Here is a 22,060-nt window from a genome sequence, read left to right on the forward strand (position 1 = left end):
CAGTTATTCATAGCACATCAAAACATTGTTGAACTATTTTATTAATTATGTTACCATAAGTAAATCTGAGTTACTGTAATAAAATAGTAATTTAACATTAAATATAAAAAATAATTTATAGGGAAAATAGCAACGTAATTCAATACAATTTTATTACATTTGAATGGAAATGAAATGCACTTACGTGTAAAGTATAAGAATTATTTTTCTATGTATTATATATATATTTTTTTAAATAACAAAAAGTAGGTACTTGATATTAAATCCTAAATCTAATAATAACTGTATTTGTGACAGATATATACTATAAACTAGTCTATGAAACTTATATATTTATAAATGTAATGCTCGAAAGAATTTCATGTCCGATTTAGCTTTATTAATTTTTAATTTTACTACTATACTTACCTATAGATTATATGATTAGATTTTTTTTTTTTTAACAATAGTATCAAAGTAAGTTTAAATTATATGTAAGTACTAAATTATGCAAAAGGCGATTATTTATATTATTTTTCATTAATTAAAATAGTACCAAAAACTTGCTTGTTTTGACAATATTAGTCTTAAGTTGATAATTAACTGATAATTTGTTACTCTTACCCAGGGCTGGGCAGTATATTATTTAAAAATGTTTAAGATACATATTTGAGATACCATTGTATCTAGTATCTTTTTATATTTTAAGTAATTTTATTAAAACCAATTGCATTTGCTTTAGATTATTTACAAAATCAAGTTAACTGTTATTATGGTAGGTATATAAATACCAAAATTATATTTTTAGTTAAATTCTGGTTTGAAACATTAAAAGGAAAAAAAACCATGCCATTTGTTTTCTATAATATTCTCATTAATAGTGTCGTTGACCAAGAGATTTGAATATTTTTTACATTGAACACTTGAAGTTAATAATATTATGTTATTTTAGGCTTCTGAAAAAAGAAAGTAAGAGATCGAGAAAAAATAAGAACATAACAGACAAGTAACAAACTTGAATTTATAAGTTTTTTAAATGATAAAAATAAAGCACTTAATTGCCTAAATAATTACCCAAAAATAAAAATAAATATTTCTAAAATATAATACTAGTCTCTATTCTTCAGCTGCTGTTGAAATATTTTTGTAATGTACTAGGCTTATTCATTTTTTATGTATATTATCTAGTATGTCAGATAATATTTTCAAAAATGAGTTTCTTTAAAAAGGTATCAAGGAATTTATTTTAAAACATGGATCATATACCACAATTAAATAATTTATAAATTTATAATTTAAAAATATTAAATATTAGAAATAAGAATTAATAACTGTAATACATTTAATAAATATCATTAAAAATATAAATTATCTTGTATCTTTTTCTTAGATATTACAAAATGTATTTTGTATTGAGATAGTTTTTTTTTAGATACCTTGCCCAGCCCTGCAGTCATGTTATACATATAATTTTAGATTTAATTACAATTAAAAATATTTATCTATAAAATTAAAAATTTAAAGAGAAACAGAATATAATATTACGAGATCAATCTAATTACTCATTTTAATACCTAATACAACATACATAATTAATATTAAATTATCAAATTAACACAAATGAATTATTAATATATAATATATTGTAATAAATATCAAATCAATAGTGATTTTTTTATGAATATGACTAAGAAAGTGATTGCTTTACTCTAAATTCTAAATTTATAGCAAAATTGTGATACAAACATGATAGCTACCTATTTTTTTTAATACTTTTCCTTGATCCTTAGTCGCTTTACAGCATGTTTAATAGGTTACAAAACTGCTGATAATTCTACTCTTATAGAACATATTTTACATCCTCTTTTTATAAAAATGCTCACCAAAAATTTTCCTATCTAAAATGTTATAATTTGGTACCTAGCTCGCTCATAGTTACCTATAGGTTTAGGTATGTTAAAATTATTCTTCCTTTAGTATTAAACTTTATCCACTTTAAGTTAATGACTTTTTTAATAGAAGATAATTTAAGATGGTTAATGTGAAAGAACTCAAAGTGTTCATTAAATATGTCCATAGTGAAAGAGAATTGAAATTAAAAAAAATGATTTATTTTTATCATTCAAAATATTCAAAACCATTAAAATATTATTTCCCATTTGTGTAAACAAAATGTCAATAAAAAAACATCTTTAAATCCAAAGTAGCATTCACTTATATGCGATGCAAATTCACTAAATACCTTACATAACCAAAATTGGAGCCCCTAATTGTGCCTTAATGTCCTTCATGACCACCAATATGGTATGGTAGTCTATAATACATATTTATTTTAAACAATATTGTTTATGTAATCTTTATTTGTCTATTAAGCCTTTTAACTATCCAGGCAAATATTTTAATTCCAGCATATGAAATTTCTTTTATGGTAATTTAGTTTATAATCATCACCAGCTAAATATTTTTGTGACTTCTTTGTAATTTTACTAGATAAGTACTACCTACTCAAAGAATAATAGGCATTCTGTAAATAAGCAGCTATCATGTAATAAGGTTAACAATAATTAAAAGAATAATTAAAAAAAAATTGCTTCCTATGCGATTTGATTATTAATTACCACAGTACAGTACCTACATATGCATTATGAATAATATATAGGTAACATACGTTTATTATATAGTTTTAAAAATAACAAATACGCGTATTATAATGAAACGGTTATTTTGGTTTTTTATTTTTTGAGATACCTACCTACCTACGTGTTTGTAGTTACAAGTAAATTTTTTTTCGTTTTTATTTATTCAACGTTTAAATTTTGAAGTCCAATCGTAGATAGGCGGAATTCCTCGAAGAGCGTTCTCAGAATAGGTCTTTGTTTGAGGTAGATTTTAGAAACTTGTTTAAAACATTTTCAATCAAATCGGACCACCTCTAAAGTAAATAAAAACGAATGATACTTAGGTCAGTAGTACATAAACGCTATTTACAGATATGATACAACCTATCCTAGTAGATACTAGTGAAAATATTTCGTCCTTACTTTGTACTGAATATCATTGTTTTCGAACATTTTCAAAAACGTTTTCAAAATGATCGGCTGAAAGAGTGCTGTAGTATTTTCAACCTTGCTGACGTGATGCATCATAGTGAACACGGATTCGTTGATTATTTCGCTGTTTTTTTCGTAGTTTTGCAGGACTACGCCATACTTATACATTAAGTCGGGAACAGCAAACCTGTATGCAGTACAATTCAATTATCCCATAGGTACGTATCATATTTTACGTAATTTTTGTAATTATTATTCACATTACAATATATGTTAATCTGTATTATATTATTTACTTTTTGATGTATGCAGTAATATTGTCATTTAAATTCCAACAGTCTTTAAGGGTATCAAACAACGACAACACCATGTGATTTGTAACTATTAAATCGTGCAAGTATTCAATAATCTGTATGTCGCTATCGTAGTAACGGATTAGCAATGTGAATAAGGACTTGAGGTCCTTTGCCCAAGTGATTGATTCTGGCGAGTTGTTACCTGAATCTAAATATCATAATATACGTTTTCAATTACTGAACATAGGTATTTCTATAATTTTAATTTTTGGTAAGTAAAACTTATGATATCTAACTATACAAATAACTGAGGTATTTTTACTGTAAAATACAAACTATATAAAAGGTTATTGCGAAATGACTACAATTTGTTGGTCGGTGATCAATACGGTGTGAAACATAATATTTTATATCGTAAAAATACCTACTCTCAAGATAATTTAAAAAATCATTGATACGCCGCGTATACCTACTCTCGAGTCTCAATGAATTTGCGGAAAAAATAGTTATTGTTTTTGTAGTGAGCGATTTAATTCCTTTTAGAAAACCAAATAAGATATAATTTTAAGGTATAGAAATTATTTTCCGCTAACGTTCGTTGTTTTTTGTGGAATAGAATCAACCATAACATAATATATTATAATTAACTGCTTAACTAATTTATGGGAACATCACTGGGTGTATCTAACTATAATAATTGTGTGTTCTATGAAGCTATAGGCGTCGAGAGTGTGCTCAAGGCAATGCGTTATTTTTTAACCGATTAAACAATTATTCGTGGGTGTGTGAGCGGGTAATAATATTTGTCCAGTAAAGCTAATAATTTTACCAAAACATGGCGTACCTACGAATAAATATATCGCGATTTCGTGATTACTGATTACCCAACCGTCTGGAAGTTAATTTCTAAAATGAGCGAAGAGTTAGGAGTAGATAGAGCTAAAATAGCGTTACAAGAATTAGGCGAAGGGATTCCAGCACCGAAAAAACGGAAGTCTAGTAACATCGGCGAACGTATGTTCTAGAGTGGTCATTAACGAGATATCGGTGGAATAATTTTTAATTAATATTGGCCATTGCATTCGAAAACGAAATAAATATTAGTTTTAATTATTTGTAGTTAAATGTTTTAAATTATATAAATATTAAATTATTATTACATCATACCAATCATATTTTATATTAAACCGGACTTTTTTTACGTATAATTATTTTCTGGTCGGACTTTTTTCCGTGTACTTTTTTGCCGACTGCCCTAGTATAACATCAGTCATTAGTCATAGATTTTTTTATTGATATGTGATAGTATGTAATATTTCTGAAGTTCTGTAGGTAGGTAAGTACCTATCAGGCATTAGTGAGGCGAGTAAATTAAAAAAAAAAATTGCATTTGTCTTCGTCGGTGAAATATGAGTGAGTGGGTATTACGTTGGAATACATTTGCTGTAATGATGTATTGATCAATTCGATACAAGATAATGATGTGGATAACAATATTGCTTAAAAAGTGTGTAATGTTTTTTAAAAGTTCTAAAATGTGTAGGTTTATAGTCAAATTTAATACAACCAATGCGACTTTGGAATTAACTTGTACTAACTTATATAGTTGTTAAATCAAAAATGCCTTTTTTATGTAAGTATTTAAGTACGTAAAATATTATAAGATGCAGTATACGTAATATAATAAATAATAATATATTATAAACATAATTCAACACGTAAACGAATAGTACTTATAAATTGGCTTTAATATGTTGTTTCTATAAATTAATTGCTATTAAATTGTATCATATTTTTATGTTTTATGTGGTGCATACTTACTCTGAAGATCTTTTATTAGATCTGCATACATCGGAGAATCGACAGCAGTTTGGCGATAAAACTCAATAGTTTTTATCACCTCTTTAATGGCCATGACGGCCTTTACATAGTAAGCACAGAAAAAAAAATTATCATATTTTAAATAGGTACAATTAATTGGCGATTGAAAACATGTAACATACCAAATGCAAATGTCTGACTTTTAAATGAATATTTGGAGATTTTTGCCGTTTTGCGATAGTTAATTGTTCCGATATTTTAAGACCCTCGTGAACAATAAATGAAATCAGTTTGAAAGATACAATTCGTCTAGATATCATGAAAAAATATAGTATATAGTTTACATACTTAGTCTAATATTGATTTCGGCCGCAGTAAAAAGTATACAAAACATATTATTAAGCTTAATTACCTGACTAATTTCAATTCAATGTTGCTCAGTTTGCAAAATCTACAAAAGTATGTTAATAACCAGAAATAAAGTGAAGTATCTATGTGTTGCTGTGAATTAGTTGTAAGTAAGTAATAGAGTTCGTCGACTAATGTATTGAATCCATTTTGTAAAAAACAAACAGTGAATTTCTGAAGAAAGTATGATATTATGCACATCTCATTTGGTACATTGAACTGTATTGGAAAAGTTGGTAATTTCAATCTAAAAAAAACAACCAACAATTAATTTAAACTATATTGTGATAAAATCATGCATTTCTCATCACTTTGTTTTAATGATTTTTTTTGTATATTTTTTTTTGCGCGACACCACTTTTTTTCTACAAACGTCACTCGCAAAAGTGGGTTTATAGGTTTTCATTTCAAATTCAAGTTTAATTTGTTCAAATGAATTTCTCCTGGATTCTCTGTGTGAGTTTTTAGAATCATTTTTCTCTTCAGTATCTTCTCTAAAATAAACAAATATTTATACATAATATTATAGTAACGCATAAAATAAATTATTTAGTTCACGGTAAATCAAAACCTTCGTAATATTATAGTAAAGTTGTATATTATAGCTCGTACATTATATATATATACATTATTATTATATATTATAAACCCGTAGATCTATTATTTATTAATCATTGTAAATATTACTTTTTTAAGTCGTGCTCAGGTAACAGTGAAATATCTTCCACTGTAGTTTTAGTTTCGAGCTTATTTTTTACATTTACAGTATTAACTTTTGAATTTTGATTTACAACTTCTTTAGAACTATTGTCTTGTCCATCCATCAAATTGTTTTTACGTAGATTTCTGATCATTTGATTCTGAAAATAAATGTATTATCTAATTAATGATTTGTTATTTTGTTAAAGTAATGACTTCAGTAGATGCCTATTGCCATTCACCGATCATAAATGAAAAAGTTATGCAAAATACGAGTATGGGCGTATTTTTTTTTTTTGTTTAATCTACCGAATAAGAAAATTAAAAAAAAATAATAAAATATATAAATACCACATTCAAATTATTATCATTATCATTGTCCTCTGTGTTTGACAAATCAGATACATTTTCTGGTGATGAATTTCTTCCGTTCTTCTAAAAATGTTAAGAATCATTTATAGATATACAGTTTTACATTGATTTTAAAAATATTTAATGAAAAGTTAAGAATTTAGTTAAATATTGTAATTCACTTGGCACATATCTTAACATGTAAATATATTATTTATTACTGGATATAATGACGATGTATTGCTTTCATTGTCCTCAGAACTATCAAACCTTATAGTTTCATTCATTTTAATAATTTGCTTTGACATCTCGTCAACGTGTTGATTCTTAAAAATCAGAGCTATTAGTTCAATGATTAGTACTGCCCAATGTCCTCGGTTAGAATTGGCGATCAAGGCAATAATAATCTAATTATATAAATATAAAATATAAATTAATATTTATAGTAAACTTTTATTACATAATAAATCTTATTATATATAAGAATTAATAAAAAAAAATGGTATAGAGTAATTTTTATGAGAGTATGAATTTAAAATTGGTACGTAATTGGTATTACAATATAAAGTACAAAATATTCTTAGATATATTATACGAGTACCTATACGGTAATATATACTGGTTAGGTATTTGTTCATTATATTATACAATAATTTATCATTAGATGAATATATCCATTATTACAGTGACTGAATAACCAAGTATTCTCGATATTATATAAAACCGCAAACAGACTAAAATTTTTAAATTTGAATTTACAGATTAAATAAATATGCCCTTAGTAGTAAAAATGCTTTTCATACTAATGAAAATAAGAAACTTAAAAATCAAATCGTTAATTTATGTCCCACGAAGTAAATATTTAATTATATGCACGTTAAAATATAATAGTAAGTCAGTAAGTATTGATTTTTACTGCAAATAAGTACTGCCAATATAGTTTATAACATAATATATAAAACGAGTACCTATCTACGGGTAAACATAATATTCGTACATTGTTTCTTGTAAAAATGAGACGTTTGATATTAATACTTATTATAATGAAACAATAATCGTGTGACGTCTTAAGTTACACTTTGGAAGATTTCAATATAGGTAGTACCTCCCTTTTTGTTTAAGTCGAATCTTATAATTTACGTTTGTTCAAATAATAATATTATATAAAAATATTACCTCGTCAAATTGTTCAGAAAATATCATCCACAATAAAGTATTTTGATACTGTTCGTTGGGTATGTGAAGGATATTTTTTATTAAACGCAAACAATTACTTATAAATGATATACTTTGATTGTTTGTACATCTTGCAGGATAGCAAGACAACTGAAATAATAAATACAAAGATAATCGGTTAATATAAAATAATAGTAGGTGGCACACAATACATTTCAAGATTTGTATGAATACTAATGAAGCAGTATGATCAGTAACTAAAATAATATCATATACTAGGGAATGGAATTTTACGCATTCCTCATCATGTCGGTGTTAAGACAACGACGATAGTCTACACATAGCTATGGCCTAAAATCGTATATTTTAATGCCTGTTATTAATGTATTACATTGTATTAATTATGAAATGAGGCACTTCAATAATATAGTCCATAGCGGTTATTTAGAAAATTATTAGAAAAAAAAAAAAATGGAAACCTCTATCGTTATAAATAGTGAAATGATCATTATTTACGTTGGAAAAGACGATTGAATTTTAAATACCTATAAATTATTTACGATATAGTCGTTTTTAAATCTCAATGTTTTTTGTCCCGAGACATACTCGTATTATACGTTATTAGTGTAATGGTGAGTACCTATATCATCAGGTCACGTCACCGCACTACCCGTAGATAATATTGTTAAAACGTGCGATGCGCCAACGACCAACCAAATTGTTTCACATACCTACCGGATTAATGATGCGCAAACGACAAGCTCCGATAAATAAGTGTACGAGCGTATCTCGCGCGTATACTTAACGGATAATGCTCTCTCTCTCTCTCTCTCACTCTTATAAATTATAGTTTCTCCGCTATCACTATACACATTTTAATTGGTAACGATACGGAATTGATTTATATTAGCAAACGTATAACCACGTAGTCGACCTACGCGTATTTTCGTCAGCGTTGGGAATGTTGAATTTTTATTAGTACCTTATCAAATTATATAAATTATTCTCGAGTCGTGTTGAACGTGTTTGAGATCCCCTTTACCGTTTGGTAAATTAACCGCGATTTTTAATTCTGTGGTACCCGCTAAAGTGCACACGCAATACTAAAAAGCACATAGTAATGGAAATAATGTAAAAATGAAATAAGTATACCTAAATGGAATGAGTAACGATACAATTTCAATTTTCGCTAGATGTGGGTCTTCGTTTATTTGAACGCGTTAAAACTATAAGGTTGTAACTATAAAGGCACATACATATTAATAAGGCAGACTGTGAAAATAATTAATGAAAAACAAATGAAAACTTTTTGTTTAGTCATAGTGAATTATGGTTTTAACTTTTAGTATAACGTATAGTCACCTAAAAGTAACATATACTATTACTGTATATATTATATATTATTCAATTACCTTGTTATCATTTAAAATTTTAAATAATGATTTTTAAAAAAAATTAAAAAAGTTGTTAGCATTTGTTACAAATTCGTATAATATTCGAATTATATATTAATTACGTCCTACATTGTACCTTTATAGAATTGTATTATATACATTGTGGAAACCAATGTGTAGACATTCTTAAAAATTAATTATTTTAATAGTTAAAATTGCAATGATTTTATTTAACATTAAAAAAATAAAATTTCCTTAAATTTATTCAACACTAAAATCATTGACATGTAGATTAACAATTCTTATATAAAATGTGTCGGAATAAATAAGTATTACTATATAAATATAGTAAAGAATAACTTTACTTTAATAATATTTAAATGTGAATACAATTTTTATCTATTCTATAAAGAAAAATTATATTTAAAATTAACAATTTACTTTTTTCATATGTTCCTTTATAATCTGCATGATTCGTTTGATGGCTTTTAAGTCAGTCCATGTAGCTTTACTTGTCATCATCATCCAATTCATCCTAAGTAATGTGGAATTATCACCCTTTTCTCCAGCCCTATTTTCAACAAGCATCAAACATTCGATTGGCGATATTAAACTAACAAGAATTCTGTAAAATTAATTTTGAATTAAAGAAATTAAAAACAACTGCATAATAAAAAATCACATACTTCAACAAAATGTCAATTATATTGTCGTTATTTACTGCAATAAACATTGGTATGAGATGCTAAACATGAAAATATAACATTGTATTAACTATAATTTTATTTATTAATTTATATATTATAATCTTATACATATTGAAAACTATTTATTAATGCAGTTAAGTAATTATAAAAATATTACATATTAACTAACTTTTTAAAATTGTTGTTCATAATTCGATGTCCAATAATAAATTATAAAAATTAAAAACATATAGTTGCTTTAAAAACAAAATTACTTAGAAAAGGAAAATAAAATAAAATATGTGAATTAAATATTTTGAAAAAAAGTTCTTTTTTTAAATCTGAGTGATTATTGCTTTTGGTCAATTTTGAATTTGGGATCAAGCGTTGTAGGCAAATTAAATTTAAAAAAATTGGTAAATTCTAATTATGCGCTAAAATTACGTGTAACTCTTCAAAATAATACATTTTGTACATTGCATGCACGCGACGTGTTTAACATAGATATGTAATTAAAAATGTATAATGGCATTCAAATAAGTATAAGGTATATTGATATATATCTAAGGAATACATCTTTTATTTTCTCAAAATGTCATTAAAATAGTCGATATAAAATCTTTCAAAATGGATATATGACGTTCTTTTTTAATTTTTAAGCATTGATTTTTCCTTTATTATTGAACAATTATTATAATATCAATTGTCCCTATAAATATATACATACATTATTTCAATAAAAATAAGTTCAAGTAAAATAAAATGTATTGATATTTGTTGCTATTTAAAAGTCAAAATCACAATTAGTAAGAGAATCATAACTTTTGATACTTTATACCTTCTCAGTTTTGTCTATAAAATAATGTATAAATACAGTGTAAAAGCAGTATATGCTTAGCACCGTAAATTACGGTCCGTAATAATAAAGATTAATTTGAAAGAGAATTAGAACAAAAGTTTATCGTTTGGTTAACTGTTTTTAAAATTTATATTTTTTAACATACTCGTAAATTATTAATTAGTTTATTATATTATTTTACAAATAAACAAACTTTGCTTAATAGCTGTGAGAATCCAATTATCTGTCTAAGATGCGTTGCGCTTTCTTCTGATGAATTCAATTTTTCGTAGATATGCATGAGTATAACTATAAAATCAAAGAACCGACATGATTGATATAGAGTTTTAAAATCATAAATAAATAATAATATGTTTTTTTTGTTTAAATTTATAGTTTAGACTTATATTCGAAGAATATTCATTTAAAATAGCAATACATTAACAATAAAACGCCCACATAATTAGGATTTTACAAACACTGCTGTGCCTAGACCGAAAGCGCAATGAATGTATTGCTTTTACAATCCAGTCATTTTTAAAGAAAAAAAATACATCAATTTTTAATTTAGATGAGTATGGATTTGGGTAGAAAATTATATCTATCTTATAATATTATTATATCTTAATAATCAAGAAAAACTAAAAAAATTACGGGAAAAGGATATATTTTAAATAGGTGGTAATATCTAGATATTATGTTCACGTAGCAATATTATAAAATTATCTTGGTGTTTTTTTTATTTTTAATTTTTCAAAGTACAGCTACCTAGCTACGTCTAATGTCCTACCAAAAACCACTCTCAATATTAAATAACGAAGATTTTTTTTTTTTTGGAAAAAATAACACTCACACATTTTAAAATCAATACATTCATCGCTCGAAGGTTTTATTGCAGTAAACCAAATTCCATTATATGAATAGCTTTTCGAATACGATAACTTGTCGTTGCTTTGAAATTTATATAATAATAAAAAACATATTCTCGCAGACACGTCATCATTAATCATTGTATTAATTTTAAGTTATACAAAAATAAGACTATTATATTATATAATATTATGCGTGTTAAATTTTGAATTATATGTTTTTCATAATAATATTTATTTCTTAGTTAAATTGTATTACATTTTTTACAAACTTAATAAGTAATAATTATTAACCTCTGGTTTGTGTCACATCAGTGAACTATAAATTACTTGATGTTTAATATTATATAGTCTAAACATATTTGTGCATATTATTTTAAAACGTTGATAGTAATAAATACAATAAGCACAATAATTTAATATATTGTGCATTATACTTACCAAAACAGTTCTTGGATGGGACGTAATCATTGCCAACACGAGTTCCCAAATGTGCAAACATATTTTGTGTGTTGCTGTTTTTAAATATTTCATCCATTTTAACTATATTTTCGTTAAGCGGGTGTAGATTTAATCTAAGTACACAACAATACAATACAGATCAATTAATAGTATCCGAGATAATAATATGAAATATATATATTCAATTCTACAATAATTATCCATAGTAAGTTGACATTCAATTTAGTAATCGTTTAGTGATTTGGGGACTCAACAACAGGTCATAACTCCTAACTGGTATAATAAATCAGTTTTCAGATAAACACAATATATATATTTTTACTGCCCAGTACCCGAGCACGTCCAGAGCCGTGAAGAGTAATCAAGCCCCCCCCCTCCTGAGTCAATTTTTATATTTAAGTAAAAATAAGGTAACATACCTATACTATTTATATAATATATAATTGGAAATTATTTTCCGCAAATAGAATTATTATCATTAGGTATTATTATAATATATAGGGTCCGGTTGCTTTGGTCGGGGCCGGATCCACTTTGATGTTCGGGCTTCGGGGTTACAGCCCCAGCTGCCCCCCCCCCCCCTCTTGAAGGTCCCGGGCGCGTCTTGTACACAGAGTATAGCAGATATCTGTAGGTGTATTTACTATATACATATACCTATAGCTATCTTATGCAATTAATAATAAGTTATTATAATAAAAGACATATTATAACAGACACGTAATCATTGTATTTTTTCTATATTATATACAAATACAGCTATTATATAATATAACAACTAAATATTGTATATAATAATAAGTGTTTAGTTTTAACTTTTATGTTTTTCATAATATATTTTATTGGTTAAATTGTATTACATTTTTTTCACAAACGTAATAACTATGGTTCGGAAGTTTATGATCTTAAAACAATTAAAAAAAATACCTAAAAAATGCCAAAATGACAAATAATGACCGTAAAAAATATCGAAATAATGGTTTAAAATTAATAAAAATAAATTATTTTGTTTTAAATTTCTAAAATACAAATTATTAAAGCGTATAATTATTCAAAATTATTGCTTTATAGTTTATACTTATATTATTAGACCATTTTTAGAAAAACTTCTCTTTACGTCCATTTAAGTGACGGTAGCGAATTTGAAATTATCAAATCTCTAGCACTAAAGTCATTAGAAAAACAGCTTTCAATTTGTTTTTAATTCAATTTCGAAATTTAATAATTGTTGCTGAGTCAATTTTTTCAATTGACGTAGAATCATCTTTGTTCATTTTTCATTTTTCTTTGTTAATCTTTGTAAATCAGTAAGAGTACAACAAAAAGATAGATACATATTATTTAACAAATTATATGATATTATGATTAAATAGTAGGTTTTCAATAAGCTCGTTATTTGTCTTTAAACTAACGGGAAACGAGTAAAAAAGACTAAATATGTGAGGAAATGACCTAAAAGTAAAAAAGTACAAGAAAATGTAAGAAGAAATCCAAAATAAAAAATAAGGTATTTACATTTGCATACTATTGAAATACATTTTTAGCTAAGAAAGCATCGTTTTAAAAATTAAAAAAAAAAGCATCAACTTCCGAGTCCTAATAATAACAGTGTTGCATTCGAAATGTTGTATGTTTATAGTTAGTGACATCTAATTAATAATACATAACTATTAACTAAGAATGTTCTTATTATAGGTAATTAATTTGAAAGTAAACATATTATCGTTATGAATAAACTCACTTCAAGAAAAAATTTTATAAAATATTATTCAAATAAGAAATACAAATCATATAATGCATTTTATGAATAATTAATATTTTGCTTCTTATACTATATCATATATATTATGCCAATCAAGTATTTTTAATTTTTTTAAGAAGTATCTAAATAACTAAATAACTAATAAGACATACCAAAAAAGTGATGACTAAGGCACGGATGTTGTAGTACTAAAAAACTAGTAAAATTGTTGTAGTATTCCACTAAAATATACCAAAAATTGCATTTAAAATATTAAAAATTACATTAAAAACAACAACGTTTTGTTATAATTCATAAATTTGGTTTATTTTCATTAATTCATTAACTTATTGTATATTTTATATATCACTGACTCATTAGTAAAAAAAATTATAAATAATATATGTATGTATATATTACTTAAAAAATATTGTTGCATTGAATCATAAATTATTTTTGTGTTAAATGTATAATCTTATCTATACGCATTGTAAATACGAAAATCGCAGTATAACAAAACCGATACGATTCTAAAATTAATCAAACTATCGTTTCGACTATACAATTATACAATATCATACAATATCAATAGACAATAAGTAATTTAAACTGCAATATACATCAATACACTATCTACTTCAAAATTAAAGCAATTTGAAAATGTTATTTCATGATATGTTTAAATATTAAAAAAGTGAAATTATATAAAAAGCTTAAAAGAATTGTTAAATTTTTTTTATAAATTAGTAAATTCTATAAAATTGCAATGAAAATCCAAAAATTCCAAAAAATGCAGAAAATTGCACTTAAAACTTTTAGATTTTAGTTCGTACTTGCATGACACGCATTTTAAACTTACTTAGCAATTAATTGAAAAAGTAGAAAAAAAAGTTGTAAATGCAACAACATCCGTGCCCTAGTGACGGCCTAATATTTGTATACAATGTTGGTCTTACTTGTCTCGTGATCATCTTTATAAATATATAATCGCTCTACAATATGTTACAGTTACTACTTACTATAGTAGTACCCGTGTATTAATAAATCTAATACTGTACATTTATATAAAGATGAATACGAATCAAATAAGATCGATAGCAAAAAGTTTCAGTGAGTTTAGAAGAAATTCAAACTATTTGAAAAGTTTCCAACGTTATAATATATTAGTAAAGAACTGTTCTACACCAACTTAGTTCATTTATATGAACAGACATATAGACATTAATATAATACCTATGTCACGTTGACTTACCGTATCACGTGTACAATAACTTACTATATCTACCTCCATCCTTTACACTACCACAGACATACTCACTTCAAGAAAATTGCCTTTGCAGTTATATAACCTACGCGACGGTCACGTTGTTAAGCATCGAGTTTATGCTATTGCCATAGTAGTACTTATTGTACATTACAGGGGAAAGGGGAGCAATATTTTAAGTACAGCCCGCCCAATGATAATTTTATAACGAAATACCTATTTAGTTGTAAAGTGATGTCTTACACACCTCATCCAGTATAACGGTGAATCGCTACAAAATTATTAATTAAATGTTGAATATAAGTGAATACATAATATAACCTAACTCGAGTCTTTGACAGCAATACAACAAACACCTATTTGAATGAACGTAATTTTTTGATAGTGAAATCGTTTAGAACGCTTTCCTCTCGTTCGGCAGGTACAATGATTTTGTTTCGCACAATCAACATTCGTTGTGATTCGAGTAAGCACAATAATTGTCTACAGTTTTTTTCTACAAGTTTTAAAACAGGTAAAATACCCGCACGCTAGGGTTAATGGATTATGCAATTTTACGTTTAGTCGAAGCGCGAGCAATACATCAAACGAGAAAAATTAATGATTTCGTATTATTATTCTAACAACTTTGAACACAGCTTGTAAATTAGACTATACATGCTTCTTTTTTCTTCTTTTCATGCTTCATTCAGTTGTATGTAATAATTTAGCAAAAATAAAGATTCCATCAATATAGACAATATTAGCTGTAAACAATTGTCTGATGTTTTCTCATAAGGACGCGGAATATAATATGTCATGATAAATTGGACACACCTAAAATATTAATATTTTTAATTTTATAAGTATAGATCATTACATTAAAATATTACATTTCGGTGTGATATCATTTAAGATTACGCCATGTCTGCTTATGTTGTTTTTATCTCACAAGTAGGTACGTCATGACATTATTACAAAAGTAGTACAATTTTATTTTAATTATTTTTAGTATTGAGTTAGTATCAAACGTAAAAGTATTATCACAGCCCGTAACGTATTAAATGTGTTTTTCAATATTATTTTGAAGTGAAATAATAGTATTTTTTAAATCGTAGTACTTTACACGTTTATGTTGCTTATAACTTACTTTAAAATTTAAAAATTGAAAAAAAAACATGTTTTTAACGACAAACGTTAATGTGTGTTTTTAAAACAGTGATCACTAGGGTTAGGGACTTATAGGAGTTTGTATGTTTTCTGATGTTCATTAAAAACATAGCTTAATGTGGTATAGAAATTTGTTTCATAATTCTAGGAATCTATGCTGATTATTATTATTTTTTGCATATTTTACATATTTTACTATTTTCCGTGTGTTAAGAGGACGTTATACCCGCATGTGTTGTTTCTGTCTTACTAATGTAGATCATAGCAAATTTTCGTTCAGCAGAACACATTTTGTGATATAACCTTTAATATTAGAGTAAATTATTATCAAATTTAGAGGTAAGAATATTATCTAGGGTATCTTATAGGCTTTTATTGATATGTTAATTTTTAAGTGAGTTATGGTTATGTAAAATATTACAATTTTAAAATGCTTGTAACTCGCTTAAAAATTAAAATAGCAATAAAAGCCTATGAGATGCCTTACATAACATTATTAACTTAGAGTTTGATAATAGGTAAATTTACTTATATTAAAGCTAACATCACAAAATGTGTACTGCTGAACGAAAATTTGCTATGATCTACATTTATAGTAAGACAGAGACAACACATGCGGGTATAACGTCCTCTTAATGTATATTTTGTTATACTATAATTTTAAGTGTATATTTTATTATTTAGGTATATTTTTATTTTTCTATAAAAATTGTTACAAAATGTTTGAATATAGGTACCTAAAAAAGGATTTTCAATGAAATTAGTGTGGATTGTGTTTTCCTCGTCTGCGAGATCATTTTATAGTTGAAATATTTGTGAACTACCAACATACTTTTATCTACACACACATACTACACATTATACTATACATTTATTGTACCTATATTGTATGATTTCCTACAGTTACACACTTATACGGGTCACATCGTCACGGGATATCTATTTTCGTTGTTACTGTTCGTCAATTTTACATATTTTATTTTGTTATTGCTTAGGTAGTATTTTCCCCGTTTGTATCAGCATTTATATTTGAGATTAGTAGTCAATGTTTTATATTTGCATTTATTATTTATTTATATTTTACAAAATAATATTATCTAACAAAAGAGAATATTTTTCTGATATAGTGCAGTAGTCAAAATGTTTTAGTTTTTAAGGCATATTTTAAGTGATATTTCGGAGGCATAAATAAATGAATTTTAATGTTTTTGAGGTCATGAAGTCTTTAGCCCTAGTGATCACAAAATTAAGGTGTAACATATTCATAAAAGCAAATTTTTATGCAAAACAATTATTATTTATAGATTTTTATACTTTTATAATGGCATAGTGTATTCATTAAATTTTAAATTTTAAAATAAAAATGATTTATTAACATTATTATTTTTTATTATAATTACTTAGTATTAGTATTTACCTTAATGTTTTTAAATAAACAACTATAGTTGATATAATATTCATTCAATGTAGGTATTTTATAACTAATAGCAATATTTTTAGAACAAAACTTCACGTATTTCACAATTTTTGTCAATTGAAGAATAGTAAAATATAAGATAACAATGATTTAATGAATTACTATTTAAAAAGTTAAAAAGATCTAAAATATTGCCATGATAAGAAGTAATATTATATTTTTAAAAAAGAGTTAGTTCTTACATAATATTTTATTTTTTGAAATCTCTAAATTACCAAAAAGTCTCAGAAATTGAGTGCTGTAAGTTGGGATAGTTAAAAGAGCTATATTTATTTTTCATTTAGACTTAAATAAGCCTTACAAAATTATGCATACTTAGAACAATATTAATAGATATAATATATATGTACATATAAATTTAAATTTATCGAACTTTCTTTAAATTATTTTTATATAATTGATTATGGTATATATTAAAATTAAAATTGTACTAAAATTTTAATTTTAATTTCTCGATGTTTTTTTTATTGGGAATTTACTTTTTAATAAAATGAAACTTTTATTCTAAAACTGATTTTTAATGCAACCCAGACAAAAGGTTGATAAGGCATGAGCAACAGATATATATATATTTACAGATTCATATAAATCATAATCATTCTAACTTGATGTAATTTTGTCAGGTTTCTTGATATAATAATTATAAATAAAATAAAAACGAATGCAATAAGGTTAAAAAATACTAAATAGGTTTGAATCAGTTTCTTGGAGGAACAAAATACGTATTTTATTTTACTGATTGTAATGGCACATTGTGCCTGTATGAGATGAATATTTGGTTGATAAAAGTGGTCTGGTACATTAGAAAAACTCACTCACTACTCATAAGCAGTGCAACATACGTACCCAAAAGTTAAGAAAATTTCCAACGAAAACTCCTTTGAAAAGTGTGCTTATTTTAGTGTTAATATAATGTTCATTGATTGTAACTGTAGGTATTATTACTTATATTAGTTTATGTTTCATATATAATATTATAATAAATTATGATATCGCCATTTCTTACGGTTTACAGAATAATGCACAAAATTATACTTACGTAATTCATTTATGCATAGACAGTAAGTTACTATACTTACTATTAAAGTCATATCTTACTCTGGATAAAAAATAAATACCGAAAAAATGTACACACGGCAGTGGTGTGCCTAAAAAGCCTATACAGAACGCCGTGTGTTTATAATTTATTAAATCATAATATTATCCATTAGTAATAACACTAATAACTAATAATAATAAAGAAGTTTTCACTTCAATAATTAATAAGTTAGACTAGTTAGGTTAGAGTACTAATAATGATTGAAATTTAAAAAATCAATTAATTTTCCATCATTTTTATGATCTTTGTTTTGAAAATTATTCGTGACAATCGTTAATACATACTAATATCATGATCAAAATTAAATTATTTACTATATTTAATACAGTTTACAAATTATCAGTACCATAAAATTAAATGTCTAAAATGTTAATAGTTTAAAGTTGCTTGCGTATTTGCATATGTTTTTTTTAACTTGAACATATTTTCTATTTAGTATAATTTTCAAGCAATTTGTTTTTACCATTTTATTATGTTTCGTTTAAATTTAAATAATAATTTAAAAAGTAGAATAAGTATTTTAAGTAAATATGAATTATTTAACTATCGTTATTATTATTATTGAACATTTAGCGAAAAAATAAAATTATTACTACGTCTATTTGAGTCAAATAACACGTCATTCTAAAGACTGAATAAAGAAATATAGGTTTGGTAAATAAGGGGTACTAAGATATTATGACTTATAAATTATAATTCATAAGTGATAAATAATTTCATAGTTTTTCACGACTATTGTGATTTTATATTGACAACAAAATTAGGTAAAAAAAACTAATACATTGTTTATAATGTCATACAAATATGACCTATGTAATTTAGGTATTAATTATTTTTTAAATAGCCAACAAAACTATACTGAAGGTAAGTAATTTTGAATATTATTATTAAAATTTTTTTTTTTTATAACTGATAAAATATAAATAAAACTCTCATCTTAAGCACTAATGATTATTAATAAAATATAATAATTACCAATACAAGCGATTTGCTCAGTGTCCTTATAATCTTATGCGTATTGAATATGACTTATGAGTATACTCTGCAGTAGACGAGCTCGAAGTAGAATGACGAAAACGACTGACTCCGAGTGTTGAATTATATAATTTTTATACTAAAATATTGTGGTAGATATTATGTAGGAAGGTATCACGTTTTCGTGCAATGTGACAAACCGCAGTCACGCGTACACTATACATATATATAGATGTGTAAAACTATTACATTTTGAATGAAATGTTTTATGGGTGTAATTCTTAATAACGCGTTACGTTATTATGTTTACTTACTCTGGAATAATAATTGAGAATAAATTGTGTAATATTATTTTACGGCTTTTACGTGTATCTGCTAATTAAAAAATGTAAGAAAAAAAAGAACTGTAAATATTGCCAATACTTAAAAATTACACATGAAAAAAATCTAAATTTTTTGTCAACCCATTAAAATGAACCAGGTTAATTATAGTGAAAATAATAATCTAAACATTAAAATAAAATCTGTAAAAGATAATATTTAAATGAACAAATTTGAAGTATAGGTATCTAAGCACATTTTTTTCTTCGAATTAAGGTTAAATTATATATTTGAACTATGAATTAATTTTTTTTTATTATAATTCAAAAACAACGTTCGTGGAAAATTAAAACTTATTATAAGCATTAAATATTTTAATGCTAATTTCTGATAAGAACACGAGGAACCTTATATTAAAAGACAAGTTCATTCCTCAGCTTGTTAGCTAAATAAATAAAATATTTTATACATTTTTAACTACTAAATAAATTAAAGATTTTTGTGATTTTGTTAATCTTGTCAAAATGTTAATTTTAAATGCCAATAAGAAAAAAAGTTAGTAACTGGTAAACGAGTATTACTCTGCTGTAGAGTCGGTTTCGAATAAATCACTGTAATAATATTAACGATATTAATAAAGAAAAAAACTAAAAAATGGAAAATCTTAAATTATTTAAATTGTTAAAATATTTGGAAAATTATAATATGTATTTTATATTTGTATTATGTGCTTGTGCCCATCTATATTTCTAGAATAAATCTAAAAGTTTATTTTTATGTAATGTATTGTATCGGTCGTTACTGTCTGGAAGTTTCAATAGAAGCTTATATTTATATACTCTAGAGTATATAATATTGGTAATAAAAAACATCTCAGTTAATGAATAGTTTATGGATAATTAAAACTTAAAATTTGTTTATTAATTAATGATACGTGTAAGATAATATTAGGGAAGTTTAACATGGACTTATTGAAGGACGGTAAGAGTATAAGACAGTCAATTGAGTTATATAATTACTTGGTAATAAATAATAAATTTTCAATGTGTTTACGGTCTGCAGGGCTAGATAGTTTTAAAACTTTAAGAACGAGCTCATAATCATAATGTGCTGTACAAGACAAGGTGTCCTTTTAGAAAATTATAAATAGTATGACGTATTATTGTTATTATTTTAATACAATACGAACACGTGTTCGACGTCATATTAACAAACAGATACTTAGTATATCTATTATGTAATAATTTTCGTTTTTGTCAAAATATTATATGTCACATAATAATAATTCGTTTTAGTTGTAATGACATACACATGCACACACGTACAGTGTTATATAATAGTAATTGTTTTTACCAAAATATTATTACATAACATTTTAATCATATATTGCTCTGTAAATAGTGTATTCAAACTCTTTATCGCTAATTATTATTTCCACTCAAATACATACTGAGTGAAGTATCTAATGGCTAAATTACGAGTAGATACCTATAGTACCTCTGTCTATAGATAATCAAGAAAATATGAATATTTACGGAAAACCAATTTTCAATATATTATTGTTTATACAAAGTAGGTGCCTACCTAACGTTCGTCATCTTCATCATAGATATCCTATGATAATTTATTCGTTATATTTGGTGGTGATTTTATGTTATGGGAATAACAGCGTACCTATCGGGCTGTATACGAATTGCGTTTCTAAAAACAAAAATATCCGTCACGAAACCAAATCGCGTCCGCGATTTTTCTACAACACGTCCGGTTTGCGTTCACAAAAATAATTCATATTTCATTTCATTTCTTCCTTTGTCTAGTTGTAAATATTCATTTGTCGTATCAACTATCGATACTTTATCCGTGAATACCGACTGTAATTAATCTTATTCGTGTTAAAATTGTTACACCGGAACATTTACTGAAGGCTTACTACAACGGAAATAGCTGAGACGTATCGGAAATTTTAAAATAAAAAAAAAAAACTAACTATTTTATAATTAAAATA

At 25.4% G+C, this 22,060-nt stretch overlaps 1 protein-coding gene across 1 annotated transcript; it reads right to left on the minus strand.

The window, feature by feature from the left end:
- Positions 1–184: 184 nt before the first annotated feature.
- LOC132927788 (protein timeless) lies at positions 185–19,826 on the minus strand. Its single transcript, XM_060992378.1, is given in 17 exon segments — positions 185–2,868; positions 2,870–2,911; positions 3,021–3,216; positions 3,326–3,533; positions 5,147–5,246; positions 5,329–5,455; positions 5,559–5,801; positions 5,866–6,048; positions 6,242–6,414; positions 6,605–6,688; positions 6,826–7,011; positions 7,781–7,930; positions 9,616–9,799; positions 9,861–9,919; positions 10,913–11,007; positions 12,009–12,142; positions 19,735–19,826. Coding segments are annotated over 16 exon segments (2,214 nt in total). The 5' UTR covers positions 12,106–12,142; positions 19,735–19,826; the 3' UTR covers positions 185–2,781.
- Between the last annotated feature and the right edge of the window lie 2,234 nt (positions 19,827–22,060).

Source organism: Rhopalosiphum padi, chromosome 3 (genome assembly GCF_020882245.1).
Source record: "Rhopalosiphum padi isolate XX-2018 chromosome 3, ASM2088224v1, whole genome shotgun sequence".
NCBI classification, from domain to species: domain Eukaryota; kingdom Metazoa; phylum Arthropoda; class Insecta; order Hemiptera; family Aphididae; genus Rhopalosiphum; species Rhopalosiphum padi.